General features: G+C 47.0%; 1 protein-coding gene across 4 annotated transcripts in view; it reads right to left on the bottom strand.

Moving 5' to 3' along the window:
* hsd17b3 (hydroxysteroid (17-beta) dehydrogenase 3) overlaps positions 1-14,004 on the bottom strand; it is a 67,786-nt gene that overhangs the window by 7,038 nt on the left and 46,744 nt on the right. Inside the window, exons 9-12 of one of the 4 annotated variants that reach the window (XR_009655521.1) lie at positions 6,354-6,419; positions 6,012-6,161; positions 5,601-5,799; positions 4,801-4,916 (exon numbers count right to left, since the gene is read on the bottom strand). Coding sequence is in view for 2 of the 4 variants with exons in the window: in XM_060931912.1 (XP_060787895.1) it covers positions 5,704-5,799; positions 6,012-6,161; positions 6,354-6,419 (312 nt within the window). In the remaining 2 variants the exon portion in view is untranslated. Of the gene's footprint in view, positions 1-2,427; positions 4,917-5,314; positions 5,817-6,011; positions 6,162-6,353; positions 6,420-14,004 lie in introns of those variants that run through there. The other 3 variants (XR_009655520.1, XM_060931913.1, XM_060931912.1) reach the window with 3 other exon arrangements.

Below are 14,004 nucleotides of genomic sequence, written 5' to 3'. Positions count from 1 at the left end.
TGTCTGCCAAATGCTGAAAACATCAGCAATGCACCTGCATCCTGTCCTTGTTTGGTCACGCCCACCACCAGGCATGTCCGGGCACAGTGCACACTGGGGCAGCCGCACACAGTTCATGGACTATCGGCAACGCCAGCACAAGGGCTTGGTGGGCGGAAAAGATGCGATGATTTATGGAAATACTTTACACATAATCCAGCATAAAATAAAATGGAATGCCTTGTAGTGGGAGACAGAGGTACACGCTGTGGCTATAAACTACGTGGCAAGAATACGACCGACCTCAAGAGGCATCTAAAGGCTCACCATGCTGCTATTTCTGCGACGGTAAGTCAACGTTACAAGAAGTCCTTAACAGATCATGTATACGTTTGCTAGCTTTGGTTAATGTCACTCAACAATCGGTCTGTGATGAATTTCCTATGAAGTTTTCCAAAACACCGTGACCTGGCGAAAATGAATGGGACCACTAGCTTCATGCTAAAGTTGGCTTGGTTAAGCTAACTTACATTCAATTAACATGTCATGAGTAAAACTTGTCCTGCAGAGATTTTTGGTGGGACAGCAACTGAATGCTTTGTCATATACTGACCCATATTTGAGTTACTGTGAAACATATGGAGGGAAATGTAGCTTTTCAGACCTGTTGCTGTGCCTTAATATGTCTAAATGAGCAGCAGCACACCTGGCTACTCTAACGTTAGCAGCATGTTTAGCCATCATATTTACATTAACGGACAGCGTGGTCATCTTCTAGTTGTGTGTTCATCATGACATGTTTGTGCTCTATCAGCGCATTGTGACATGTTAAACAGAGGCAGAAACACGAGTCTGTGAACAATGGAGTATACACACTAGCAGACATCCCAACCTGCAGAAACTCATTTCAGGGAGGTGTCGTGACGCATGACTTTTTTCCCATCAGCTGGGGGGGTCACGACACCTTCCTGAAATAAGTTTGGATGTCTTTAAACCAATCAGGATGCTCTTTGTCTAGCATGCGCTACATGAACAGGCATACACACAGTCTCTCTCGCTCTCCCTCGTGCACTCCGTCATATGCGCGATGCAGACATTAATGTTTTGCGTGCACGCTCTTGCTCACTTGCTCTAGATTCCGGGAGATATTATCCAATTTGCAGGCATCAGGGAGCCACTATCAATATGCGGGAGACTCCCGGAACTTCCGGGAGACTTGGGATGTCTGCATATTTTATGTAATTTTATTTTCTATTGTTTGCTGTTCTGCTTTTACTTCTGTAAAGCACATTGAACAGCCACTGTGTATGAAATGTGCTATATAAATAAACTTGCCTTGCCTAGACAGCGTTTATGTAGAGTGTATATACACTAGACAGCGTTTATGTAGAGAGTATGCACACTAGACAGCGTTTATGTAGAGAGCATGCACACTAGACAGCGTTTATGTAGAGAGCATGCACACTAGACAGCGTTTATGTAGAGAGCATGCACACTAGACAGCGTTTATGTAGAGAGCATGCACACTAGACAGCGTTTATGTAGAGAGCATGCACACTAGACAGCGTTTATGTAGAGAGCATGCACACTAGACAGCGTTTATGTAGAGAGCATGCACACTAGACAGCGTTTATGTAGAGAGCATGCACACTAGACAGCGTTTATGTAGAGAGTATGTTATGCACAACCTGTCAACCTCGATTACAATTTCTTATCTCTGTATTGGCCTAATTTAATGTTTTAAAGTAATTATTTTTTCGACTGGGGCGGCACGGTGGTGTAGTGGTTAGCGCTGTCGCCTCACAGCAAGAAGGTCCGGGTTCAAGCCCCATGGCCGGCGAGGGCCTTTCTGTGCGGAGTTTGCATGTTCTCCCCGTGTCCGCATGGGTTTCCTCCGGGTGCTCCGGTTTCCCCCACAGTCCAAAGACATGCAGGTTAGGTTAACTGGTGATTCTAAATTGACCGTAGGTGTGAATGTGAGTGTGAATGGTTGTCTGTGTCTGTCAGCCCTGTGATGACCTGGCGACTTGTCCAGGGTGTACCCCGCCTTTCGCCCGTAGTCAGCTGGGATAGGCTCCAGCTTGCCTGCGACCCTGTAGAAGGATAAAGCAGCTAGAAATAATGAGATGAGATGAGATTTTTTCGACTAAAATGAATGACTAAAACTGGACTAAAACCCTTTTAGCTTTCGTCGACTAAAACTAGACCAAAACTATCAAGGATGGAATTGACTAAAATGTGACTAAAACTAATAAGCATTTCATCCAAAAGACTAAGACTAAAACTAAATAAAAAATGGCTGCCAAAAACAACACTGCCGAGGACCACCTGATGGCATTTCCGGAAGCAAGTGCTGCTACAACTTCTCCACTTTCTCTCTCACTTTTGCTTTCTCCCCCCCCTCGCCCCTCCCCTATCTCAGCCCTGCAGAAATGGGAGCCAGTTCCCCCAAAGCCCACTCTCTGCACTCATGTCTGTCCTCATGTTTCTATGCTCCCTTCTTTTTCTGCGTCTGTGCCACCATTAACTCTCTCTCTCTCTCTCTCTCTCTCCATAGGTGAACTCATCCATGCCAACCAGAACTGAGAGCAAGCTTGGGCAGGTCTGTAGGCACGGAGGGAAGTCAGGGAATCAGTGCTTTGGCAAGGAGGTGAGGCTACTGATTCGCATCTCCGATGCACCACAGGCTTCCCCTGATTGAGCAAGGGCATACAGGATAGTTGTGAGTATTCAAGGGGGTACATAGCAGGCTTTGGTGGATTCAGGTTGTAATCCGACGTCTATACATCAAAGCCTGATTCAATGTAGGGCACTGGGAAATTAACGTTTGGTGAAGGTTAAGTGTGTGCACGGTGATATACACAAATATCCACTAATGCCCATCACTATTCAGTTCCATGGAAAAAGCATAGTGCGGAGGCAGTGGTTAGGCCGAGCCTCACCCACCCTCTGATCCTGGGAACCAATTCGCCAGGATTTAAAATGTTAATGAAACAGATAGTAGTGGGTGGTTCCTGCAGTAGCATGTCATGGGGGAATCCCGCTGCAACATTAGCTGGGGAGGTGGTCCCAGGGCCGTTCGCATCAGCACCGCATCATGATGACACAGAGTGGGGAGAGCCCTCCTCCCTCTCTGGGGAATCCCTTAGGGGACTTCCCATTGGAGCAGGTGTGTGACAAGTCTCTGAGACATGCTTTTGAACAAGTGAAAGTAATTGATGGCCAAATCCTCCAGCCCAACATTGAGCTTTCCTTCCCGTACTTTTGTATTATCAAGGATAGGCTATGTCAAGTGGAGCAGGACACTCAAAGGAAAGAAAAGATGACACAGCTGTTAGTCCCATGTGGTTTGAGATGAACTCCAGGCTATGTTTAAGATGGGAGTAATTGAGGAGTCACAGCACCTGGAGCAGTCTGGTAGTCTTGGTTCCCAAGACCGATGGGTCGGTCCGGTTCTGTGTGGACTATACAGTGTCTAAATTTGATGCATATCTGATGCCTCACATTGATGAACTGCTCAATCGGTTAGGCACGGCTCGGTTTTACTCAACACTGGATTTAACAAAGGGATATTGGCAGATCCCCTTGACTCCATGATCCCGCAAGAAAACAGCCTTTTCCACTCCGTTTGGCTTACACCAATTTGTCAATCTTCCTTTCGGGTTATTTGGGGCCCCAGCAATGTTTCAGCATCTCATGGACCAAATTCTCTGTCCCCACAATGCATATGCGGCGGCCTAATTACATAATCATTTATAGTAATGATTGGGAGCGGCATTTACAACATCTTAGGGCGGTCCTGAGGTCGCTGAGGCACGCTGGGCTCACAGCAAACCTGAAGAAGTGTGCAATTGGATGGGTGGAAGTACAGTATCTGGGCTTCCACTTGGGTCATGGGCAGGTGCATCCCCAAATTGAAAAGACTGCAGCAATTGCGGCCTGCCCGAGACCTAAGACCAAAAAGGTGGTGAGGCAGTTCCTGGGGCTGGCCAGCTATTATAGGTGGCTCATGCCTAACTTTTCAGACATCACCAGCCCTGCTGACTGACCTCACTAAAAAGGGGGCACCAGATCCGGTCCAGTGGATGGAGCAGTGTGAACAGGCTTTTGCTCAAGTAAAGACGGTTTTGTGTGGGGGGCCCGTGGTTGCATTCTCCTGACTTTTCTCTCCACTTTTTTTTTTACAGACTGATGTGTCAGACAGAGGGCTGGGGACTGTTTTGTCCCAGGTGGTGGAGGGAGAGGAGCATCCAGTGCTGTACATCAGCTGCAAGCTCTCCATGCAAAAGTAAAAAATATAGCACAAGAGAAAAGGAGTGTCTGGCCATCAAGTGGGCAGTCCTCACTCTCTGGTACTACCTGCTAGGATGCCCATTCACCCTCTGTTCTGACCATGCCCCGCTCCAGTGGCTCCACCACATGGAGGATCACTTGTTGGCATCTGGCCTTTCAGCCCTTTAAATTTGAGGTGGTTCACAGGCCAAGGGCACAGAGGGTGGTGGCGGATTACCTCTCCCGCCGGGGGGGGGAGTCAGCTACAGGCCAGATGGCTCCCTGGCCTGAGTCAGGCGGTGGGGGTGTGTGGCAATGGGGGCATGGTTGAGCATTGGCTGTGAACGGCGAGGAGGCAAGTTGAACCAGCAGGTAACATGTGATGAGGTGCACCTGTGTCAAATTACTGGCTGTCTATTAAACTACGTCTCTGTGTGTCTTGCAGATGGCCAGGAAAGAGAGCGAGAGCTGTGTCACCCCATGTGTGTATTTGTGTGAAAACATGCATATTAGTCATCACTGAACAGTGGAAAAATAAAAATAACTCACCTGTTCTGAAGCCTGCTTCCAGTTGCTCTGTTTCCCACAAGTTAAAGAGGTGTTACATTAAGATAATGCCAACAGTGTGCAAAGCATCAAGGTAAATGGTGGCTACTTTGAAGAATCTATAATATGAAATACGTTTTGGGGTTTTTAAAAGAATTTTTTGTTACCACATAATTCCATATCTGTTCCGTATGTTAATTCATAGTTATGATATCTTCAGTATTGTTCTACAATATAAAAAATAATCAAAATACAGAAAAACCTATGAATGGGTAGGCATGTCCTTTTGACTGGTACTTATATGGGCTTTTGCTCAAGTAAAGGCAGTTTTGTGTGGGGGCCTGCTGTTGCAATGTGTGTGTGTGTGTGTATGTGTGTTATATATATCCAGCTTGCCTGCGACCCTATAGAACAGGATAAAGCGGCTACAGATAATGAGATGAGATTTTATATATATATATATATATATATATATATATATATATATATATATATATATATATACACACACAGTGAATGTCAACAGATTTGTTTTGAGAAGTGTGGCCACTAGATGGAGCCAAATGATTTGTACTTGATAAATGTCTGATAATTCATTGAAAAGCAATTTGCCTTCAAATGGACATGGCATAAAAAATTCTGTTGTATATTTTTTTTTTATTGCTTTTCTCCTTTGTCTTGAGACCAATTAAGGAGAAGACTGACCCTGCTCTCATGGCTTTCATGGGAGATACAGTCAAGTACATTCTGAGATTCTGCTATTTTAGGGGGCTGATAAAGCGTTTATTAAGAGCCAGACTTACTTTCACTTCCCAAGCAGTGGTTTTCAGATGGTGACATACAAACAACAATTACAAGTGGCATCAAGATATGCACTCTCTCACTGCTAGATTATAAACACAGCACTCAGCTGCCCGCTTGCTTCTTTATATACTCCTGAAAGCTATTGTGAAATCCTTCTCTTCTCAGAAACCAGGTGGGGATTGCCTGGATGATCCAGCCCTGCAGGATAAAGGAAACTTGTCGAGATAAAGTTAGGACACAATACCAATTTGGCATGTCACTTCTTGTAAAAAAGTATGATTTAAATGGCATTAACTCTAAGCAGTTCAATAGAGCCACTATTTGGCTCATGAATGAGGCACAACCTTAGCTTTATTCTTGGACTATATTCTACCACACTTGTAGGCAATTTTTTTTTTTCATTTCATTACCAGGATTGCATGGTTGACACTGCCATATGTTTGCTCTCCAGCGTTCAGATACATCAGGGAGCTCCTCACAAACTCCTCAGGAGTGAATGTAATCATACTTGGTTTCTGATAGTCCGTCATTGCAGTGGAGATCCCAAAAGGAGACACACTCTGGAAGAGCCAGGTTCTTGATGAGAATACTATAGATTTAACATGGGATTCATTTGCTTGTAATACAGCTCTTGCCTTAAATATTACCAAAAAGAAAAGAAACAAAAATGTCGTCTTCTATGTCTAATTCTCTTGACATAATAGCTATTGGTGAGGAAATGCACTGTGACTTTCACTGATGTTGAACTCTACCTGAATAAGAATTCCACTGGATTTGTATTCAGCTTGAAGCCCTTGTGAGAACTGCTGAACAAACACCTGAGGGAGACGAAACCATTATTGAAATGATGGTAATCACAAATGCAAGTGCTGCAAAAATGAAAGCAACCTTCTTGTACCTGTTTTTATATAAACACAAGGAAACTCATCCTCCTCTGGTAAGAATAACTATTGCTTGAACTGTTTGTATTAACAGCAATTGGATCTTACAGATTTGTAACTTCAGAACAAATTTTAAAATGACATAGGGTCATTCCGTGCCAACTCACCTAGGGGTCCCCAGGTCACCCCCTCAGATTTTGCTGGAAAAATTCCTAAATGTAGATCTATATGTTTCTACACTCTCTGCAAAGTATTAGCTTTCAATTCCTCATAGTTTCCGAAAAACAGGCCTTTGAAATTTGACCCCCAAAAAGCTAAATTTGCAAAACGTGCTTTCTTCCAACTTCAGGAGCTTATAATTTTAAAATGGATTAAACCTGGAAGCCAATATTGCAGATATTTACTAAATGGCATCCATATTTTTCAATTATGCCATCAGTTAGCCTCTGGGATGCTTATCACTCTATAAGAAGCCAAAAATGAAAAATGTTTCTCCTCATAACACAGTAATTATATGGTCATTATCTGTTCATAGATACATTTTTTCCAGGATAACACTGTTAGGTGATGAATTACAAAAGTTTTAACATAAGCCCATCTCTCCGAGGGCCCAAAAATAGCCCATTTTTGCCCCCCGGTTTGACCATGTGGCTAGGGGTTCAGGATCTTCATTTTTTTTCTAAATATTGTCTCTTATAGGATGTATCTACTGACCAAATTATTTTAACGAACACCCATGGCTTCATATTTAAATCAATTTTTATGTACACAAACTTTATTTTATGATTATTCCATTTTTCTCATATTTATCAGCTTATAGGCCTGAAATGGAACTATCCTGGACAGAGGTACTACAGAGTTTTATAAGCTGCCATAAAACAGTTTAGATTGTTGTATCAGAATACCTCTAGAAAATGTTTATTTGAGTAGCATCTCATTTCTTTACTACATACAGATACAGTACACACATGTACACTCTATATAATATGCATGTATACAAAGACAAAGTCATTTTTACCACTTTTAGAAAACTCCTTAATGCCATTTTCATCTGTCCGACTCTTAATATCTAGTATTAAAAGGTGCATAATGTTACATCTTAGAAAACACATCTTGAACATGATTAAAGTCATGCTGTAACAGTTGATACTGACGTCCTCCAGATTTTATGTCGGGGGCTTCAACCACACAAATGCCGCTTTTCCACTACCAACGCGGCTGAGTTGGGCTGAGCCGTGCCGTGCTGAGTTGGGCTGAGTTGAGCTGAGTGGGGCTGTTGGAGTTGCATTTCGACTACAACCGTGCTGAACCGTGCTGACTGGAAGTGGGTGGACACATTGGGTGGAGTTAGCGAAAGTGGGTGGACGTCACGTGATGTCGTTAGGCGGCGCAAACAGTGACATCAGTGACCTTTTAAGCGGTAGTCTCACGACCCGGATAGTAAACAATAAACATGGAGGACATGGAGTCGTTAGTGTTGCTGGTCTTGGTGCTGTGGCTTGTTGTCACCGACAACGCCAACAGATACTGGCAAGAGCGTATAGATGAGGCGAGGCGCATAAGGCTTCAGAAATTCTCGTAATTCTTCTTCTTCCGGGTTTACGGTGTTTACAGATCCCAGCATGCTCGCGGGGCGTGTGGGCATGTGAGGACACTCCTCCTCACCAATCAGTGCACAGGGGAGTGTCTCCTCATGCCCCTAGCCCCACTCGGCTCGGTTTGGCTCGCTTCAGCCCTACTCCAAAACCGTGCGAGTTTTGGGTGCTGAGTAGGGCTGAAGCGAGCTGAGTCGTGCTGCTCTGAGGTAGTCGAAACGCGAGCCGTGTCGGGCTGAAGTGAGCTGAAAAAGGGTAGTGGAAAAGGGCCAAAAGAATGTCCAGACAGACAGGCTGACTCTGCTGTCCCTAGACTGTCACTCCATCTGGTGGTGTGTGCCATAACTAACATGACTTCAGTAAACTGTTAAAGTACTGTTGGACAGGTTTTTAAATAAAACTCCAAACATGTATGGATCATGATTGAAACAATATATTTATGAATAGCAAAAGTACCTAACATTATTACCAGTACTTTATGAGTAGAATAATCAATGTTGTCACATAACCTCACTTAAGGACCTCTTCATAAATAATTACCAGTTTGGGCCAAATTACCATTTTCAGTTTCCCATAGATAGAAAACTAAGCATTCTTCAGGCATTCTCATTCCAGAATATGAAAACGTGTATGCCAGTTTATAGATCTGTGCAGTATCACTTTTCTATATAGTTCTGTTTCAGATTTATAAGGTCCTGAATATGACAAAACAGTGATTTATGAAAAAACGTTCATTTACATAAAAATTGATTCTATTTCCTTCACTCCAGACCGCCAGGGTGGTGCTGAAAGCACTAGTGGAAGGATCTTTGCATCCGCGCGTTTCGAGAGTTGCATACAAAAGTTGTCATCTCATGACGTATGATGTGCCTGCCTATATAAGGCAACATCCCACGTCATTTGGCCTCTTCTTTTTCCTCGTGTTGGAATCGCATCTCTTCTATTGGAATTCTGTGTGTGTTATCAGTTCACTGTGGGAATACCTGCGACAATCTACAGTGCAGCTCGTGACTGAAGAGGACTTCAGTGGGACTCGACTCCACGCGAGCTGTTTGGTCGCTAAGGTAACTTGTTTTATGTATTGATAGTCACTGAATCTTGGCTGCCAAGTTTTCAGGGGCGGCTATTATATCGGTCTTGTCACAAACTGTTCGGTTGCCGGCAGGTTTGTCAGTGTTGAGTGAGTTAGCGAATTGGTTGCCAATAACGTTAACGTGTACTTACAACTTTACGTGAGCATCGGTTTCTGGTTGCTAGTAAATCGTTGTCTGTAGTGGTAAAGTTGCGCTTGCGAACTCGCTAGCCTTGGTTGCCAGGCTAGCAAGCAGTGCTACACCTTGCTTCTTTTCTAAAAAAAAAAAAATCATGGGTGAGTAGACTCTGAAATGGATTCAGTGAGGTGTTCCACTTGCCCCAATCTAATGGAGGTGCTGGATGCACATGATCGCTGCGCGGAGTGCCTTGGCATGCAACATCTAAGGGAGGCAATGTATGATCCATGCCCTTCCTGTGCGTTAATGCCGCTTACTGTTAGACAGGCGTGGTTGGCTGGTGTGGAACGTGCGTCTAGCAGTTTTCTGCTCTCGGATTCTCAGACACAGCGTAAGCGTAAGCTTTCACCACCAGTGCATGCAAAACAGCGCAAAAAATCTAAGTCTTCTGAGTTAGAGCGTAAAGTGGAACTGCTCTCATCTACAGTGGAGCGTCTGCTGCCTCTGCTTGCAAGGCCCCCCCCCCACAGCAGGGGCACATGTAGGTACTGTAGAGGAACAGCCTGCACCGCCTGCCTCCTTGTCACCCGTTGGCTCATGTTCTTAGCCACCTGACCAAGAGGAAGTGATGTCTGTGGCTGCCTCAGACACCTTTTTCAGTCAGCCTTCTTCCTCGGCACAGCCACCAAGTGAAGTCCTGCCAGGTGTTGAGCCCCGTGATTCAGGCAGTGATGTTACCTCTGGGCAATCTGGGGAGTCTGCCTCAGTGGTGGGTTCGGTGGAGGCCACACTGAAGGCTTTGCTTGCATGTTTGCAGTTGGACACCCCAGCGCCTCCTACCGGATCTGAGAACATGTTCCTGCGCCGTGTTCAGCGTGCCTCTCTGGTAATTCCACAGTGTCGTGACTTTACTTCTGTGGTGGCCTCTGCCCTGGAGGCTGCTACGAAACCTGCCCGTCCAGACCTGATGTCTTGCATGCTTGCGGCGATGCAGGACCCCAATGCTGTTGGTTTGGGTAGCATGCCAGTAGTCGAATCAAGCATTGCTTCGCTCATTGTGTCTCCTGATGAAGCACTTCGGGAGCAGGTGTGTTGCCCTAATGCTGAGTGCCGCCGCACAGACGAGCTACTTTCTCGTGCTTACAACTCTACTGCCTTTCTTGGCAGGGTGTCTAACACGCTGGCACACATGCTTGTTATGCTGCACTCAACATCATCGGCAGACCCACTGGCAGCTGAGGTACTGGAACTTGCACTGCAGGCTATGGGTGTCATTGCCAACCAGTGTGGCACTACCTTGGGCACCTTGCTGCAAGCCCGTCGACAAGTGTGGCTGGCTCAATCGCCTCTGCCAGAAGTATGCAGGAACAACCTGAGGCACCTCCCACTGGCACCTGGACAGGTCTTTGGGCCAGCAGCACAAGAGGCCCTTGACAGACGTGTGTCTGTTACAGAGTATCGCTCCCGTCATGTGGGCATAGCACCCACCTTCAGAACTCCGCCAAACCCTTCTGCCTCACGCTTTAGGCATGTGGCCCCTAGAGCTGCACAAAGGTCTCCTCATCGACCCCAGCAGCAGGCCCCCAATCCCCCATCTCCCTCGGCCAGGCAGGGTGGCACTCAGCCACACGTGAGTTTTTGCCCTTTTCGACAGACGGGCCCTCCCCGCCGTCGTCGCCCCCCCATCCCTTCCGAAAAACGTAGACAGGACCACTGACGGGTCAGGGCCAGTGGCAGGAATTTTTACAGGCAGCCAGCTAGCGCGTTGGCGTGAAATAACAACCAACCAATGGCAATGATTTTTCAGTTCAGAGTTCTCCCCTTTGGACCTTCTCTGGCACCAAGGGTGTTCTCGAAATGCATCCAAGTAGCACTAGAACCCCTTCAGAAGGAGGGCATAAGAGTGCTCCCTTACTTGGACGACTGGCTTCTTTGTGCGGCATTGCCCGAACAGGCCAGGGAACATGCTCACCGGTTGCTACTACACATTACGGCTCTGGGGTTCAGGGTGAACCAGAGGAAGTGCAAACTGGTCCCAGTCCAGGCAACACGTTTCATCGGCCTTGCCCTGGATTCGAACACTATGCTGGCCAGTCCCACGCCAGACAGAATAAGTTCAATTCTCACTGGAGTGAACCACCTTCATGTCGGGGGAACTTAGCGTTACGTTTCTCTCCTTCAGCTGTTGGGGAAACTCACAGCGGCCTCAGTAGTCATTCCTCTGGGTCTTCTGTGGCTAAGGGCTTTTCAGAGATGGCTTCTTCAACTGTGCCTGTGTCCAGTGTGAGACAGGCACATGAGGGTGAGAATAACACGCCGTTGCATGCTCACGCTAAGACCTTGGTCCCAGGCACACTTTCTCACTCGTGGAGTTCCACTTGGTCCCCCACCGGAACGGTGGGAGGTTATCCGGACAGATGCTTCCCTCATGGGTTGGGGTGGAGTCTGGCGTTGGCAAGGTGTGAACGGCACCTGGCCTGCTCCGTGGCGCACGTCCCACATCAACACACTGGTGTTGATGGTGGTGTTTCTGACATTGCACCACTTTCAGGAAGTGCTGTGGGGCAAACATGTATTGGTACGTACAGACAATGTGGCAACTGTTTTCTATATCAATCATCAGGGGGGCACAAGGTCTGTAGCTGCGCTTCAGGTGGCTCACAGTCTCCTAGTATGGGCTCAGGACAACCTCCTTTCCATAAGGGCATCTTATCTACCTGGATGCCTAAACAGTGTGGCAGATGCTCTGTCACGTGGCAAAGTGTCTCAAGGAGATTGGAAACTACATCCAGACACGGTGGAACAGATCTGGAAAACCTATGGGAGAGCAACTGTGGACCTGTTTGCGAGCAGTCAGACAACTCATTGTCCAACATGGTTTTCCCTGGGAGAAGAAACGGCAGCGTTGGGCCAGGATGCTCTGGCCCACGACTGGCCGAGGGCCATCCTTTATGCCTTTCCCCCTCTACCACTGTTGTGGAGGATTCTCTGCCGTGTGCACGATCACGGTCACCATGTGCTATTGATAGCTCCTCATTGGCTATCCAGGCCATGGGTCCAGCTCCTGCTGTCACTACTAGTGGGACCCCCTTGTCAGCTGCCCAGCAGGCCCGACTTGCTGACGCAGATGGAGGGCAGGATTCAACACCCATGTCCCGAACGTCTGAAGCTCTGGGTGTGGCCCTTGGGGCCCCGGGGCTACTACTGGAGTGTTCAGAAGGGACCAGGAACACTGTGGTGAACGCACGTGCAGAATCTACCCGACGCTTGTATGCAGGCAAGTGGAAGGTGTTCTGTGATTGGTGTGCGGAATGCAACATCGACCCCCTAAGCTGCTCTGTTCCACAGATTTTAGATTTCCTGCAGCACCTTTTAGAGCTTGGCAGGGCTGCATCTACACTTAAGGTGTATGTTGCAGCACTAACAGCCCACCGTTCAGAGGTTGGAGGTGTTTCACTTGGGTCCCACCGGCTGGTGGTAGCCTTTTTGAGAGGGGCAGTTCGTCTTAATCCTCCTCATTTTGTGCGGAGTCCGTCATGGGATCTGAACACTGTGCTCGAATCCCTTTGCTTGCCTCCTTATGAGCCCCTGTCAGCAGCTGACATTAAGTGGCTATCTGTTAAAACAGTTTTTCTCCTTGCCATCACAACAGCCCGGCCTGTGAGTGAGCTACATGCCCTCTCAGTGAGTACTGTTTGTCTTCGTTGGGGCCCCATGTTTGACAGTGTTTCATTGTGGCCTAACCCAGCTTTCCTCCCGAAAGTCTTATCTCCCCAGTTTAGCAACCAGCCGATTTTGCTGACTGCTATACCAGTGGACAGGATGGACTTGCGTGCTGAGTTGTGCCCTGTCAGGGCTCTGAGGTTTTATTTTGATAGGACGGCAGCCTTTCGTACGACAGGCCAATTGTTTGTTTTGGTGGCGCTCCGAGAGGAAGGCCTCTGTCCAAGCAGTGGCTCTCTCGTTGGGTTGTGGAGGCAATCACCCATGCCTATGAATCTATGGGACGTACTGTGCCCTCTCCTGTCCACTGCCATTCGACGCGTGCTCAGGCAACATCATGGGCAGCTCTCCGGGGTGTACCACTCTCTGACATTTGTGCTGCTGCAACTTGGTCCAATACATGTACATTTGCCCGGTACTACAGGCCATGCCATTGCTGTGTGCAGCTGTTCTTCCAGAAGGTGGTGATGCTCTTCTGAATTCCTCATGACTGGGTTGGTATTCGTCTTCCACTAGTGCTTTCAGCACCGCCCTGGCGGTCTGGAGTGAAGGAAATAGAACGCTGGTTATGAATGTAACCGTGGTTCTATGACTAAGTGGAAGACCGCCAGGGTCTTTGGTCACTCAGATTGCGCGAGAATGATCTTGAGGCCAAATGACATGGGATGTTGCCTTATATAGGCAGGCACGTCATACGTCATGAGATGACAACTTTTGTATGCGACTCTCGAAACGCACGGATGCAAAGATCCTTCCACTAGTGCTTTCAGCACCGCCCTGGCGGTCTTCCACTTAGTCATAGAACCACGGTTACATTCATAACCAGCGTTTAAATGTGAAGCCATAGGTGTTCGCTAAAATAACTTGGTCAGTTGATACATCTTATAGGAGACAATATCAAGAAAAAATTAGAAGATCCTAAACCCCTAGCCACATGGTCAAACTGGGGGGCAAAAATGGGCTATTTTTGGGCCCTCGGAGAGATGCACTGTA

The sequence above is a fragment of the Neoarius graeffei genome, chromosome 10 (assembly GCF_027579695.1).
Source record: "Neoarius graeffei isolate fNeoGra1 chromosome 10, fNeoGra1.pri, whole genome shotgun sequence".
NCBI lineage: Eukaryota > Metazoa > Chordata > Actinopteri > Siluriformes > Ariidae > Neoarius > Neoarius graeffei.
Note: the sequence above shows the minus strand (reverse complement) of the source record. Positions and strands in the feature narration are given on the sequence as shown.